General features: G+C 41.8%; 2 protein-coding genes across 2 annotated transcripts in view; one reads left to right on the top strand and one right to left on the bottom strand.

Moving 5' to 3' along the window:
- Positions 1-4,122: 4,122 nt before the first annotated feature.
- Positions 4,123-6,318, bottom strand: LOC311156420 (uncharacterized protein; the record flags this gene model as incomplete). Its single annotated transcript, XM_084210323.1, has 2 exons — positions 4,123-4,160; positions 5,392-6,318. One exon carries the CDS (start codon positions 6,316-6,318, stop codon positions 5,755-5,757), a length of 564 nt encoding a protein of 187 aa, XP_084066449.1. The 3' UTR covers positions 4,123-4,160; positions 5,392-5,754.
- Positions 6,048-13,202, top strand: part of RAB11FIP2 (RAB11 family interacting protein 2) — a 32,540-nt gene continuing 25,385 nt past the window's right edge. Inside the window, exon 1 of the mRNA XM_084210322.1 lies at positions 6,048-6,860. Coding sequence (XP_084066448.1) covers positions 6,508-6,860 — 353 coding nt within the window. The 5' untranslated portion in view covers positions 6,048-6,507. The remainder of the gene's footprint in view (positions 6,861-13,202) is intronic.

The raw sequence follows: 13,202 nt of genomic DNA, 5'->3' as shown, positions 1-13,202 counted from the left end.
GCTGGCTGGTTGGCTGGTTGGTGTGTGGGTTTTTTGTATCACCATGGAAGAAGAGCTTTCCTGTAATGAACAAACAGGAAGTGTTGAGACCCCGTGGTTACATGCAGATTAATCACGGCTGCCTCAGCACTGCAGGTGGATTCCATTAGACCCTTCAACAACAGAAGAGACACGGGATGATCCTCTGGTAGAACAAAATCCCTGGGAAGAGATTTTGGGGGCAGCTAAGCCTGGAAAAAAGTCTTGGGGATGACCAGGAAGTTTAAGTGTGTTTAGTTAAGACCAGACTTCAATGAAGACTCATTTACTCACTCATTTAAAGGATCACACCATGTTTGAAGGTGGGTAGGTGTGTTACCCACTTGATGTGACTGCTACCTTGGTGCACAAAAAAATGATGTAAATATAACAATTTAATCTTTGTACAAATAATTCCATTTACTCTGTCCTCACTGCCTAATTATGTTGAATGTGTGGGTCCTACAAAACCCTTTGAGGTCCTAGAGAGGGAAAACAATTAGAGAAGTTCAGAACTTACCTCACAAATGGCTCTTTTTAGAACATAATTTTCCTGCAGTTGCCAAGATTCTCCTTAAGGGAATTGATAACTTTGGAGAATTTGTTAGGTAATGGTCTCTGAGATCGTTGGAGACCCATAAAGAATAAATTACCTAGAGAATAGCTGCAGGAGTTATTTAAACACAGGAAAAGTACCTCTGAAGAAGCCTCATCCTCAAACAATGATAAAAACTTTTCTTTTTTTTGAAGTTGTTTTTTTCTACTTTAATGTTTCTTAGGACCAACTCAAGCACAAAAAAAAAATTATTCTCTGCAAAGATGACAAAATTATCCTTGATTCTCCCTATATTACTTATTTCTATTCCCAATGCATAAAAGTTATTTAAGATGTTCAGTCATTGGACATGTACTGAAAACGAGAAAAAATGTTTATATTTAAGTCTAAAAATAGATGCCATATAGCCAATTTCCATCTCTAATTTAACTCTTCATTTTGAGCCTCAGTTTGTGTAGTTGTGATTTTTGAACAGGTACTTCTCCAACGGTCAGTTTGGAGGTTTCCATGAAGTTTAGGTGAGCCAAGTGCAAATCTGAATTTAGCCCTTAGAGGCTAGTTTTGAAAGAGTTTTGCATCACTGGTGCTGTTCCCTGTGGAGGTATTGCTGGTGACAGTCTGAATTCTACCAGGTGTGGGGCAGGACGTACCCCATGGCTGTGTCAGGTTGAAAGTGCTGGAGTTTGCATGACGGGGAGCCTTTGAGAGAAGAGCACAATGGTTTGTGCAGAAGCTGCTGAGAACGAGGTGTTTTCATGTTTTTAAAAGGCTGAACTGAAATCTAACCCAGACAGCTGACTAACATCTTGAGACACAGGCAGTTTGGGTCAAACCTGGGTGACTGGCAAGTTTAATTATAGCATTTGATGACTGCTTTACAGCATTTAAGCCTCTTTGAACTTCACAATGGATGAGAGTGTTGAAAGGCTGTGAAACATGTTCAGCTAAAAATGAACAAAAAAGATGATGCTTCCAACACTCTTAGTGGTACCTGGCATTTATTTGAAATCTGATATTGCACACAGGACTTCCATATCCGTGCCTCCAGATTTCTGGTTGGAAGTACTGGATTTCTATCAGAACAATGGACAATTCTGTGGCATTTGCCTGACTTCAAGCCCCTACTCCCCTTTTCAGAGGCACATTTCCTTTGCTGGCTCTTGTATCATCCTTGCATTAATGCAAGAAAGACAGGTGAAGAGTGAGGCAGGGCAGACACAAACTGCATCCCAAGCGGAAAAACCCACAGATGGCTGGAGAGAGCAGCACAGAAGAAATGACAGTGGGAGCACCTGAGAGCTCAGGACCACTGAGGTCTCTGTAAGGCTTTCAAAACCTACCAGAGAAAATTCAGCCCTAGTGTTGATGACAAAGGTCTCCTCCTTCTGAGATGTTCCACAACAGTGAATGTGAAAGGTAAAATAAAGCATAGATAAAATAAAATAGAGCAGGACAGTGGCCTAACTGACCCAACCTCAGCAAACCTTGAACATTTTGGGTTGCAAAATCTGGGGTCAGAATAGAAAATTCATCAACATTCTTCTAGATTTCAATAATTACATCAAAATACTTACAGCTTAATTAATTCTTCTCAAACCAAGAGAGCAGAAAAAACCAGTAGCTTGAGAAAAACTTTCCAATTCACAGCAGTTTGAGCCCAGCTATTTGATTTCTGCAGTCAATTAATTCTAGTGAATTCCTGAAGAAGTCACTAATTGAAAAAATAACAACAGCTAAGATAAAGCTAACAGGCAACAATGTTCAGTCTCAAAAATTGTACAGTCTTTCCAGAAAACAGTCTGGACAGTTGCAACAGCTACTGAAAGTTATTCAGCAAGGCAGGAAGCAGAAGCTTGTCACATGTCAAGACAAAACCAGCCTGTTCCTCACAGCAATGTAATGTTCAAAGCGAACACAACGCCTGCAATCTGCCAACTAAGAATTATTCAGCAAATAATTTCAAAGAGGAGATAGCATTTTCATAAGAAAAACAACAAAATGTTTCCTACTTCATAAACAGAAATCAGGGAGAAATTAAATCACCAAATTACCTGCTACAGTTTACCAGTGTAAACACAACTGCTCTGATCTTCTTTAGCAAGTACACAACTGGAAATGAGAAGCAGAACATGGAACAGTCTCAGTGGCACAGGCAAAAAGATTTTCTTGAATTTCTTTTGAAAGGGCAGCCAGAATATCAAGGCTCATGTTTAATCAGATTTACTGTAGGCTCAGGAGGGAGAAATGAGAGGGAATTACAAATTACTGAAATAGAAAAAAATCACCATACTTCTTGGAATTCTCTCTTTTAAAAAAACCAAACAAAAAACAACAGTGTTGATGTCCTGGGTCAGACATTACTGGAAGAACATGTAATAGAGATAGATGGCACACATGAGCTTTAGGGGTCTGTATTAAATATACCATGGATATCCACTGCTGTTCTGTGATTAACAATTGCTTTTCAAACTTGCTCTCATCACTATCTGCAAGGAGATTGGGGTGTTGGAGTATCCACCAGGAACAGAGGACAGCTACTGCAAATAAGAAATGCAGAAACAATTTTCTGGGGCCACATATTCCAGCTTTGATGGCTTTTTCTTCATCAGCAAGAATTCTGGGCTTGCTTTTCTCAGCTTTTTCCAATGCTACACAGAGGGTGGCAGAACAGGGAAAAGGAGCAGGGCACAGAACACTACAGGAGCCACCTACCATCCATTTTACCACAGGGTAGCATACAAAGGAGCTACATTTGACTGCAAGCTCCAAATATAACATTTTGAGCTCAAAATCCTCTAAAAGCAACTAAGGACTAGAAAATTCATGATGAGACATCCTCAGAGTGAGTGGATTTGGACAGAAAACATGATACAGCAATGACAAGAGTGTAAAAGAGTATTATTACAGAACAACAGTGGATATCTATGGTGCACAGAAGGAATGGTACAGTCCCGTAACCAAAATGGTGCATAGGAAATAAAATGGATTTTCTAATGTAATATTCACTAAATCATGGACAGTGATGAGCAAAACCGACAGTGTATACAGGCACTGAGCAGTCCTGGTGGCTCAGTGAATGAAACTCTGAGTCATTTCTGGATTAATGCTCTAACACAGTGCCAGGGGACACTGTGTTGCTGGAGATATCATTATTTCTCTGAGATATTTTGTCATTTATATCCCACGCTACATTCCAGAAGATGACAATTACCCTATTCCAAAGAGGACAAAATCAAAAGGCCAGATTTCAGCTTGACCCTAGAGGGGTGTAAGAGGGAATAAAATATATCTGGTGCACTATGAGCAGAATTCTCTTCAAGCACAGGGGTAGAGGAGTTGAGGGGGCATCTCCCCAGTGCCTGCTCCACCAGCTGAGCAGAGAGGAGAAACATGAGAAAGGGGAAAGGTTCCACACTCCTCTTCTCACATGCCAGATTGCACATAAGGAGTAGAGGACTAATAATCTGTTTATTTTTGAAAGCAGGAAAGGCAGATTGGGTATTGCATTGATATACGACCTGCAGCAGTACAAAAGTTCTTCCACCTTCCCCTGTTCAGCTATGTGCACATGTATTCCAGTCAGCTCCTGTTTAGAAAGAGACAAAAACAATAAATTAGAGAATACCAATAAAAGGCAAGGAAAAAGCACAAAACTTGCCTCTTATAAAAACTCATTAAAGTTTTCCTAAGACGCAGCATGCAGGACATGTTGTTTGACTTAAATTTCTATTAAATAAATACATTCTGCCTACCTAAAATTCATTTCTTGTTTTGATTTGATGAGTTCATCATGCTTGGTTTCTACTTAGTGCAATGAAGATTATTTTGCTAAAAGAGAATTTGTATGTGGTAAAATTAATTTCAGAAATATTCTGATGTACATGAGTCTCTCTGGTTTCCAAGAAGAAGCCAGTGGCTTTCCCCCATGGCCTGAATCTCCTGCAGAGCACTGGCACCATAATCCCTTCTGGCTCTTCCAGCCTGAAATACTGCAACTCTCCCCAAGGACAGCAGCTCCTACTGGGAGCTTCACTGTGGAACACTTGGGAAAGATACCTGAGGATGTGGAAGAATGACAGCTGCAGAGTAGGGGAAGGGGATTTATCCCAAGGAGCTGACCTGCAGCCTGAACTGATCAATAGTATCTCAAAGCAAGGCAGACAACCATAGCATATGTAATGCTTTCAGCAACTACTATCCTAAATGACCCATTGCCACATCTTTGCCTAAATATGATCCCAGGACATGCATTAAAGTTACCATTTCCAACTGGACCATCTATTTTCCTATCAAGAAAAATCAGATACAATGTGGAAGAGGAAAGAAGTGCCAGCACTATGTTAACTATCACAGCATGCAGACAGCTACCACTGCCAGCCAAAAACTGAGCATCAATGAAGTATTTATTAAAACTGGGTACAGAGATGACATGAGCTGGGCTCAGGGTAATGACTCTGTGTACACTGGTGATCCTCCTTTTTGGGACCCTGGACAACAACTTGCTTGGCATTAGGTGTTTTGGGTAGCATCATACTTTACTCTCCCTAATGGCCTTTAAGTTTTTAATTTCCTGTAGGTCTCAGCTGTATGGGAATGTCTCCCAAGGTTTCTTTGCCCAGTAACTTGTGAGCCATGGACTGGGGACTCATGAGTGAGGGTTGGTGGGTGAAGTATTATCTCACCTGGCTGCTGGTTTCCCTGCTTTTTATGGTTTGCAGGGATGGGATACAACTTGCAACTCTATTTTTTTTTTTTTTTTTTTTTTTTTTTTTTTTTTTTTTTTTAGCAACAACGTTAATACCCGTGACTCCACTTACAGGTGCACATGTAAACACGTGCAGTCTCCAGGTGTACCATAAGCAAAATTATGGGTTCTCAAAATTTCTTGTGTAATATTTTTATTAATATTTTTATATTTTGTAATATTCACTCTCTCATTTAAATCCAATAGATTTGCCAGGGGGGGTGGATGGGGCTGAAAAATAAAGACGTTTCCGACGCGATTTGCAGCAGGATGGATTCCAGCGCAGCACCACTCCCGGCTGTCTCCGTGGCCACCCCCGAGCCCCTAATATTGAAAAAAAAAACAAACAATAGACGCCTTTAGCCCAGTACCCTCCTCTCCACAGCTCCTGCAGAGCTCTCTGCCCGCTCCAGAAACAAAAATAGCGAAGAATTAATTAACGGGACGGGGCTCTCAGCCGGGAGGGGGCCCCGGGAGCCCAGCGCTCCGTCACGCCCGGGGGAGCCGCGGCCTCTCCGGCCCTGCCCGCGGGCAGCGGGGGTGCTCGGGGCGCTGGGTAGCCCTGCCCGGGCGGCCGGGGAACGGCGGCGAAGGGAGGAGAGGGAGGGGGCGAACCCTGCCCTCTGCCCTCTGCCCGCCGCCGCCCGCAGCATGGGGAAGGCGGAAGCGGCGGAGCCGGCCCGTCAGGCCGGGCGGCGGCGGGGGGGCAGCGCGGCGAGAGGCTGAGGCGGCCGCGGCGGGGACGGGCGGACTGACGGAGGCAGGGAGGGCAGCCCGGCACCGAGCCCCCCGCCGGCACCGAACCGCCGCCGGCAGCGAGCCGGGACGAGCAGGGGGAGGCCGCCGCCGGCCTGCGGGGCCCCGCGGCGGAGCGGCCCTGCCCGGGGGATGCCCTGGGGGCGGCGCGGGGCCGGGCCGGCGGCAGCGGCGGGCAGGGCCAGGCCGGGCGCGGGAGGGCGGCGGGGCCGGGGCTGCGGCGGGACCTGCAGTCCCCGGCCATGGAGCCGCAGGTGGGGCTGCCGGGGAAGGGGGGAACCCGCGGGCCGGTGAGGGCCACCTGCGGCCAGCAGCGCTAGAGGAAGGACCAGCCGAGCCCCTGACAGGTGTCTCCGCCGTAAGTGCCCTTACGCAGTCCCTCGAGGACTGACAGACTTTGCGTTTGTTATTGCTGCTGCTGCGATCTTCAAAGATGATGTTGGCGGAGCAAGCCCAAAAGTGGTTCCCAACTCACGTGCAAGTTACGGTCCTTCAAGCCAAAGGTCTGAAGCCAAAAGGTAAAAATGGCAGCAACGATGCCTACACCATCATACAGCTGGGCAAGGAGAAGTACTCCACCTCGGTGGCTGAGAAGACACTGGATCCCATCTGGAAAGAAGAGGCCTCCTTCGAGCTCCCTGGACTACTCATGCAGGAGAATCCAGAAAAATACATCCTGTACCTGATTGTCATGCACAGGTCGCTGGTGGGGCTGGACAGGTTTTTGGGACAGGTAGCCATAAGTCTGAACGATATATTTGAAGACAAGCAAAGGCGGAAAACAGAGTAAGTGATGGTTGGTTTTTTTTCATTATAATTTGTATTCCTTGGACACTTGGGTAGGGTGGGAAATAGTAGCCTTACTATGAACGTAAGTAAGTAATTTGAAATGAAATTGGTACGTTTCTGTCATTGATTCTGTCTTCAAATCTCTTAACCTATACAGTTATGTCATTGTGGCCTGACCTCTTCCAGAGAAGTTTACTGTAATCAAAGTGCTTACTGTGCATAGGAGAGGACTGTCAATAACATTAACTTTTCTGACAAACTCTTGTGTGTAACATGAACTCATTACAGTTTGTTTATCTAAGCATTTTTCTTTGTTCTGCACAGGGCCATACCCCCATTCATCTCCTACCTCAGTTTGAACCATGCGTGAGACTCAGATGCCCTGGAACCTGGTGTGGTTCTCTTTAAAATTGTTTTCCTTCAGTTGCTTCAACCACGTGTCTTTAAATATTTTATATTTATGTTTTAGTGGTCAATGAACGGTGACTTAATGAAGGCTTACCACAACAGCACAGTGCTTTGCTGGTCCTGATTAATCTTAGGCCATGATCCCACAGGCTGCACTGTGCAGCAGGCCTCATCTGAGAAGACTGAAGAGAAATTTCAGCTCTTGTGGTAGCTTCCATCACTACCTAGATAAGCCTTTGTCAAATAAAATAGTGTTTGCCAGGAAGTTCAGGCGCTGGAATGCAAAGAAAGGAATTTAAAGAAAAAAGGCATCATAGTTTATGAAGCTGAACTGTACTTATCTAATTCTCGAGTTTTTCAACTAAATGAGTAAAGTTGTTAAAATTCCTAGGCAGGACATGGTTGCGTAAAGGTGTTTGGTACTACTGTAATTTGTCCTCCATGTGTATGTGTAACTCAGACTGTAGGTGTGAGAGTACTGCAGGCATGCCTGTGACCCATGCTTTGGGTTTGGTGTAAATGTGTTTGTCCCACAGAAATTGAATCAGAGCAGCTTGAAGACCTCCAAGTGAGCTGTGTTGGCAGTGACATGAATGCTGACAGATCTGTCTGCAGCGGTTAAAAAGTTCCTGCTCCAGGTGCCTTTCCTCCTCTAGTGTCTCTTCAGAAGAGTACAAAGGCTCCTGTGCCCAAATCTCAGCTGTTGAAGTTTAAGTCTGGTATCCATAGTGATGGTGGGTCTGTGGTGACGTGCTGGATTTGGCGTCCAAGCCACTCAAAGACTGGGGTTGCTTGTCTGTCTGTGACTGTGCCAGGGTTGGACCTCCAAGCAGCATTGGCAGTTGGAGGTGGAAATCCAGATGGTTAACACCAGGCAGGGCTTCTTGGTCAGGCAACTGTTTCTGCTGAAACCACCTCAAAACCACCTCAAAACCTGGTCCTACTTAAATGCATGGCTGAGGTTGAAGAGCACCAAAGACAAGTCCAAGACTCTTTGCCCTGGTGTTTGTTTTTGTAAACTGAATTTTTTGCAAGGCAGTATGTTCGCAAACCGTATGACAGGAAAGAAGAAGTCTGCAGAATCTCTTGTGGGTTCACTGCCTGGAGTATTACACTTTTTAATTGCTCACCTTTTTAGGGATAAACCAGTTATCTCGATGCAATACGTGGTGATGCCTGTAGCCTTAGGGTCTTAATTTCTGTTAACACTTGATTCAAGAAGTTTCACTGCTCTTTAGACATGTATCTTAAAAATTCTTGACTCATTAGTTGTAATTATCTTGCAAGTCAGTAGTCAACTGCCTTACTTGCAACACCTAGCAACAAGGCGAAAAACAAGGTGAATGAATGAGGGAGGAACGCTGCAAAAAGAACGCTGCCTGTAAATCTAGATAGAAATATGTGTTCAGAAGCTGGAGTAAAATATGTAAATTATTCCATTATTACTGTGAGTAACAAGTAACAAAACTTCTTTTCCCTAGAAGAAGAAAAATAGGCTCCTGCACCAGGTTTAGCAAAAGTAGTACTGGAGTCAGACTTGCAAAATTATTCCAGAAATTTTTAAGTGGGGTAAGTAACACAGTCCTTGTGATAGTTAAACAAACATTCAGGTCTGCAGTATTTTTATAGGAAGTTATGCTTAGCAGGGCTCCATAGGTGTTCTTTATTTTATCATTTCTTTCTCTGAAGTGTGAGAGAGGAACTCCTGCTATGTAGCTGTGGAGCAGTTCCTCCAGAGCACCGCTGAAATCACCGGGAACGCCGCGCGCTGCCTGCGAGCTCTGCTGCACAAGATGGGGGCCTATGGGGGAAGTTTTACAAACAGCCTGAGTCCTTTCTTCAGAAGTTACTTGAGCATTTAAGATTGCAAATCTTATTAAAAGTTGATGGGTGTTAGGCTTCTAGGGCCGAACAGCCGTACTCGTAAAAGTCTTATGTAAGTGTAAAAGTGCGGCTGGGCGGCAAGTGGGATTTTTGGCAGCGCGTTCTCGCCTAATGCTGATTTAAATTCTTACGAGGAAGGAGCCACTGAAAGTCCAGGTTTCCCCTTGGTGTCTTTAGGTGCTTAGAAACCTCAAAAATGTCCTTTCTAAAACTCACTGTCAAAAAAAAGTAACTTTGAGTTCTTAAGTTTAGATATTTTTGAGAAGGTTTTGTGGTTGCGTGCCCTCGTGCCACGCGGGTGGGTCATGGCTGTCTCCTTGAAGCACTCGTGGGAGATGTGGATGCAATATTTGTACGTGTGTGTGGGACGAGGGCAAACTTTCAAGGCTAGATTTACGAATGCAATCTCAAACAAAATACTCTTTTTCCCCCCTCTTTATTAAATCCTTTTTGATAGAAAATATTCCTATTCCTGTGTTGGCAGTAAACTAAGGGTAATATATTTGGACCTGAAGACCTTCTAACTTTGAGTGTGGTGTGGGAACTGAGACACCCAGCACCTTTCAAAACCAAGTCCAATGTCTTTGTTACCGAAGCATTCTGATGGTTGAAAGCTATATTCATTGTTTCAGAAACACTAATCTGTTTTATTAAGCAATGTTTTTACTTTCAAATATGTTCAACAGGCTTGTGCTGTTATTAAATCCAGAGTTATTTTCTTATGTTGATGTAACCTTAACATTTCTTGCTTTGTTTGGGGATGAATGAGATCCAGTTATTTGATGAAGTGTCTATTGGTAATATTTCTACTTTTTAATATATTTAATAGCTTCCTCTTTCCAACACAGCTGTACATATGGTGCTGTAAGAGACAGACTCAAGAGTCACCAGGGTATTGCAAAAAAGATATTTAATATTCTGCACAATGCTGAACCCTGTCAGCAATTCCCTAGTGCTTTTTTAGTAAGGAGGTATGAGAAGTGAAGGCTACCAGCTGATTCTGAATTCCTAGGAAGACCATGGGGTGTGTGACATTTGGCTTTTTACATATTTTTTTAATTTAATGTTTTATAATTTGGAAGAAATAAATTTCAAAAATCATTGCAGACTCAGGAACATTATGTTAGGGATTTTTTTTTTTTTTCTGTAGAGCTCTTTTTGTTACTTGTCACATCTTAAGACAAATACTCCCTGCAGTAAAGTTTTCAGGCAGAGGCCTCATGATGGGATTTGTCTTGTGTTCTAAGAAACTTGCTCTGGCTCAATAATAAAACAATGTAGTCTCTTTACTATACCGTGATGGGGAAAATTTTGTACACAGCATCATACAATGTACTTTTGCTTTCTGAAACTGATGATTTTTCAAATTCTTAAAAGCAAAAATTGCTGGAACAGTTAGATCCAGATGCAACTCAGATGGTCCCTCACTAGATCTCTTCCAGAGACTTCATCCAAAGCATCTGCAGGATCCCAGTTAATTTTCTTTCTTTCCTAGTGCAAAAATGCCCATTGTACTGTGAAAGTTCATAAATTTGTGTCTCTGACATCTCTGCTGTAGTTGGAAATGGACAGGGACTTTTTACTTCTGCTCTTTTTTTCAGAGCTGAAAACTAGGCTCCAGATGCTGAAAGATTTTACTGAGGTTTTTTAACACTTCAGAAAGCTTTGGAAAAATTGCTTTAATGGAAGTGTATTTAGCATAAGTTTTCAAATGTTACATTTCTGACATGGCTTTTATTTTTTGCAATAACATTGCGTGGGTTTTTTAATTCATCCTAAGAAATACATGGCAATTGTTTCTGTCTGCTCTTGCAAAATAAATATACCTCTTCTAGTCTTCAAATTTACATTTGAAATGTAAATTATGGTCAATGAATGTATTGTTTTAAAGCATATATGCTTTTTTGTAATAATTTCAATTCAGTTATAATTCACAGTTGCCTTAATGCTGCTCATAATCTGATTGCATAGGATCAAAACAAATTTTTGAGTTACCATGAAATAAAAAAAATACTCATTTTCTGACATGTCTTAATTTACTGAAGTATTTTTCAGTTGTTTTTTACCATGACTCTTAACTTTCCCAGTGTTATTTATTTTCTCTGCTTTTGCTTCATCCATGTTACTCTCTAATTCCACTCTGTTTATTGTCCATTCCTTCATGAGCTTTCCTGGACGCCTCATTTTATTGTATGTTCGGCTGATTTAAGATGTAACACTTGTTTGGAATGCTATAAATTTGAGAAGGCAGGTGATGTAGAGTTATTATTTCTTATGGACATGGTGGAGGAGACATCTTTTATTTGTGATTTAGTTCCTCTTCTCCCTGAGGTCTATAATACCTCAACATCACTCCCCTCCACACACACACAAATTGCAGCACTTGTTAAAAAAATGCTTGCTTGAGCATAATACAGTGAAGGAATCTTGGCCTTTTCCAAAGATACTTCACAACTTCTATTGATCATAAAAAAAGAATCAAAACCAACTTCTCAGCATACAAACAAAAAGCATTCGTGGTTGACCACGATCAGTACCCCTGTGTGGTAGGCACTGACTTTAGTGCTGCTGAGCTTCCTGGAAGAAATGCAAATGGAGTGACTTTTTCCAAATTAATGTGAATTCTTTCTTGGCAGCTTCTGTCTTGGATATAAACTCCCTCTTCAGCTGCTTCTGCTCTGTCCTCTCTCTCATCTGTGGTAGCATAAGCAAAAGGGAGGCTTCAAATACATCTGGAATTATGAACAAGCAAACAACTAGTAAATAGATAATATATGGGCTCAGTGCTTGTTAGTGAGTGGCAACCATTTTAATAATATTTCTACAAAACATAGCACACTATTATTTACTCATTTTTAGTCTTAAATTTAGTTTAAACAAGAAAAATGAAGGGATGAGCTTCAATAATAGTGGAAATGGCAGGGTGTAACAGAAAATGTCTTTATTGTGGTTAAAGCAAGAGAAAAATCTGTTCCACTCAAGTCAAAAGTGGAAAGAGTAGTAACTTAGAAATTTGTTAAAGGCACAGAAATAAAGAGCAGCCTGAAGATTCTGTATGGGTTGTCTTGTGATACCCCTCATTACATGAAGAAAATAAGGAATGTGAGTAGTGAGGAGCAAAACAGAAAGATGGTTATGGGAGAAAACAAAGTTTTTCCCAGCTGTAGCTTTATGGACTTACAGTGATATTTTCAAATTATTTAATAATATTCCCAGCATTTACATTTTGATAACAAATCCATGCACTTCCTCTCAATAAGTCATAACTCTGAGTCAGAGTCTAAGTGCCATCTGTATTGAAATGCTTCTCCATTTTCTGTGCACACATGCTCAAATAACTGGCCTTAATTCTCATACCTTCAGTTAGTTTGTTTCTAACACAGAAGTATTCACACATAGCCTTTAGCCAAAATAATAAGTAAACCAAGAGCACTTTAATGACTTTGATTCCAGTTGATGTTAGCAAACCCCATAGTGAGGGTGTTGTGATAGCTGTCGGTTCCCATATGTTTTGTGGTGTTACAATGTCACTCTCTAGTATTTATTTTAAACTGCTTTCAATATCTTATTTCAGTTGGCTTCCAGAAAGTAAGATTATTCATCTTTGTGAGTGTCATCACTTATTTTAATAAATAATTTGTTTTCTTCCTAATTTCCCTTTGTACACGATGTAGTCTGTGCTCAGCCCCTTGCCTTAATTTTCCTACTTGCTGACTTTTGGGGCAGCCTCTCAGTATGGTATTGGAATGATTTATCACAAAACATACTTCTGCATTTTTCAAAGTGCATACTCTGCTAAATGAAAATGTCAGACAGTTCTGGGCTTTGGATGTTGTTTTTTATCAATTAGCTGTGGACATTTATGTTAATGGGCTTTTGTGAAACAAGTTTCCTCAGTGTATCTAGCTTAACAGTAGTCATTTTTGTTTGTACATCAGCTGTCACATACTTTGTTTTTGTGACAGCTGATGGACATGTTCTATCATTGAGATTCTGATGGTCTTTTACAGGAGTAAATATATAAGTATCTGCCTGTATAGAAAATTA

This window comes from Fringilla coelebs, assembly GCF_963513975.1.
Source record: "Fringilla coelebs genome assembly, chromosome: 8".
NCBI classification, from domain to species: domain Eukaryota; kingdom Metazoa; phylum Chordata; class Aves; order Passeriformes; family Fringillidae; genus Fringilla; species Fringilla coelebs.
The sequence above is the reverse complement of the archived record's forward strand: the minus strand, read 5'-3'. Positions and strand labels throughout refer to the sequence as shown.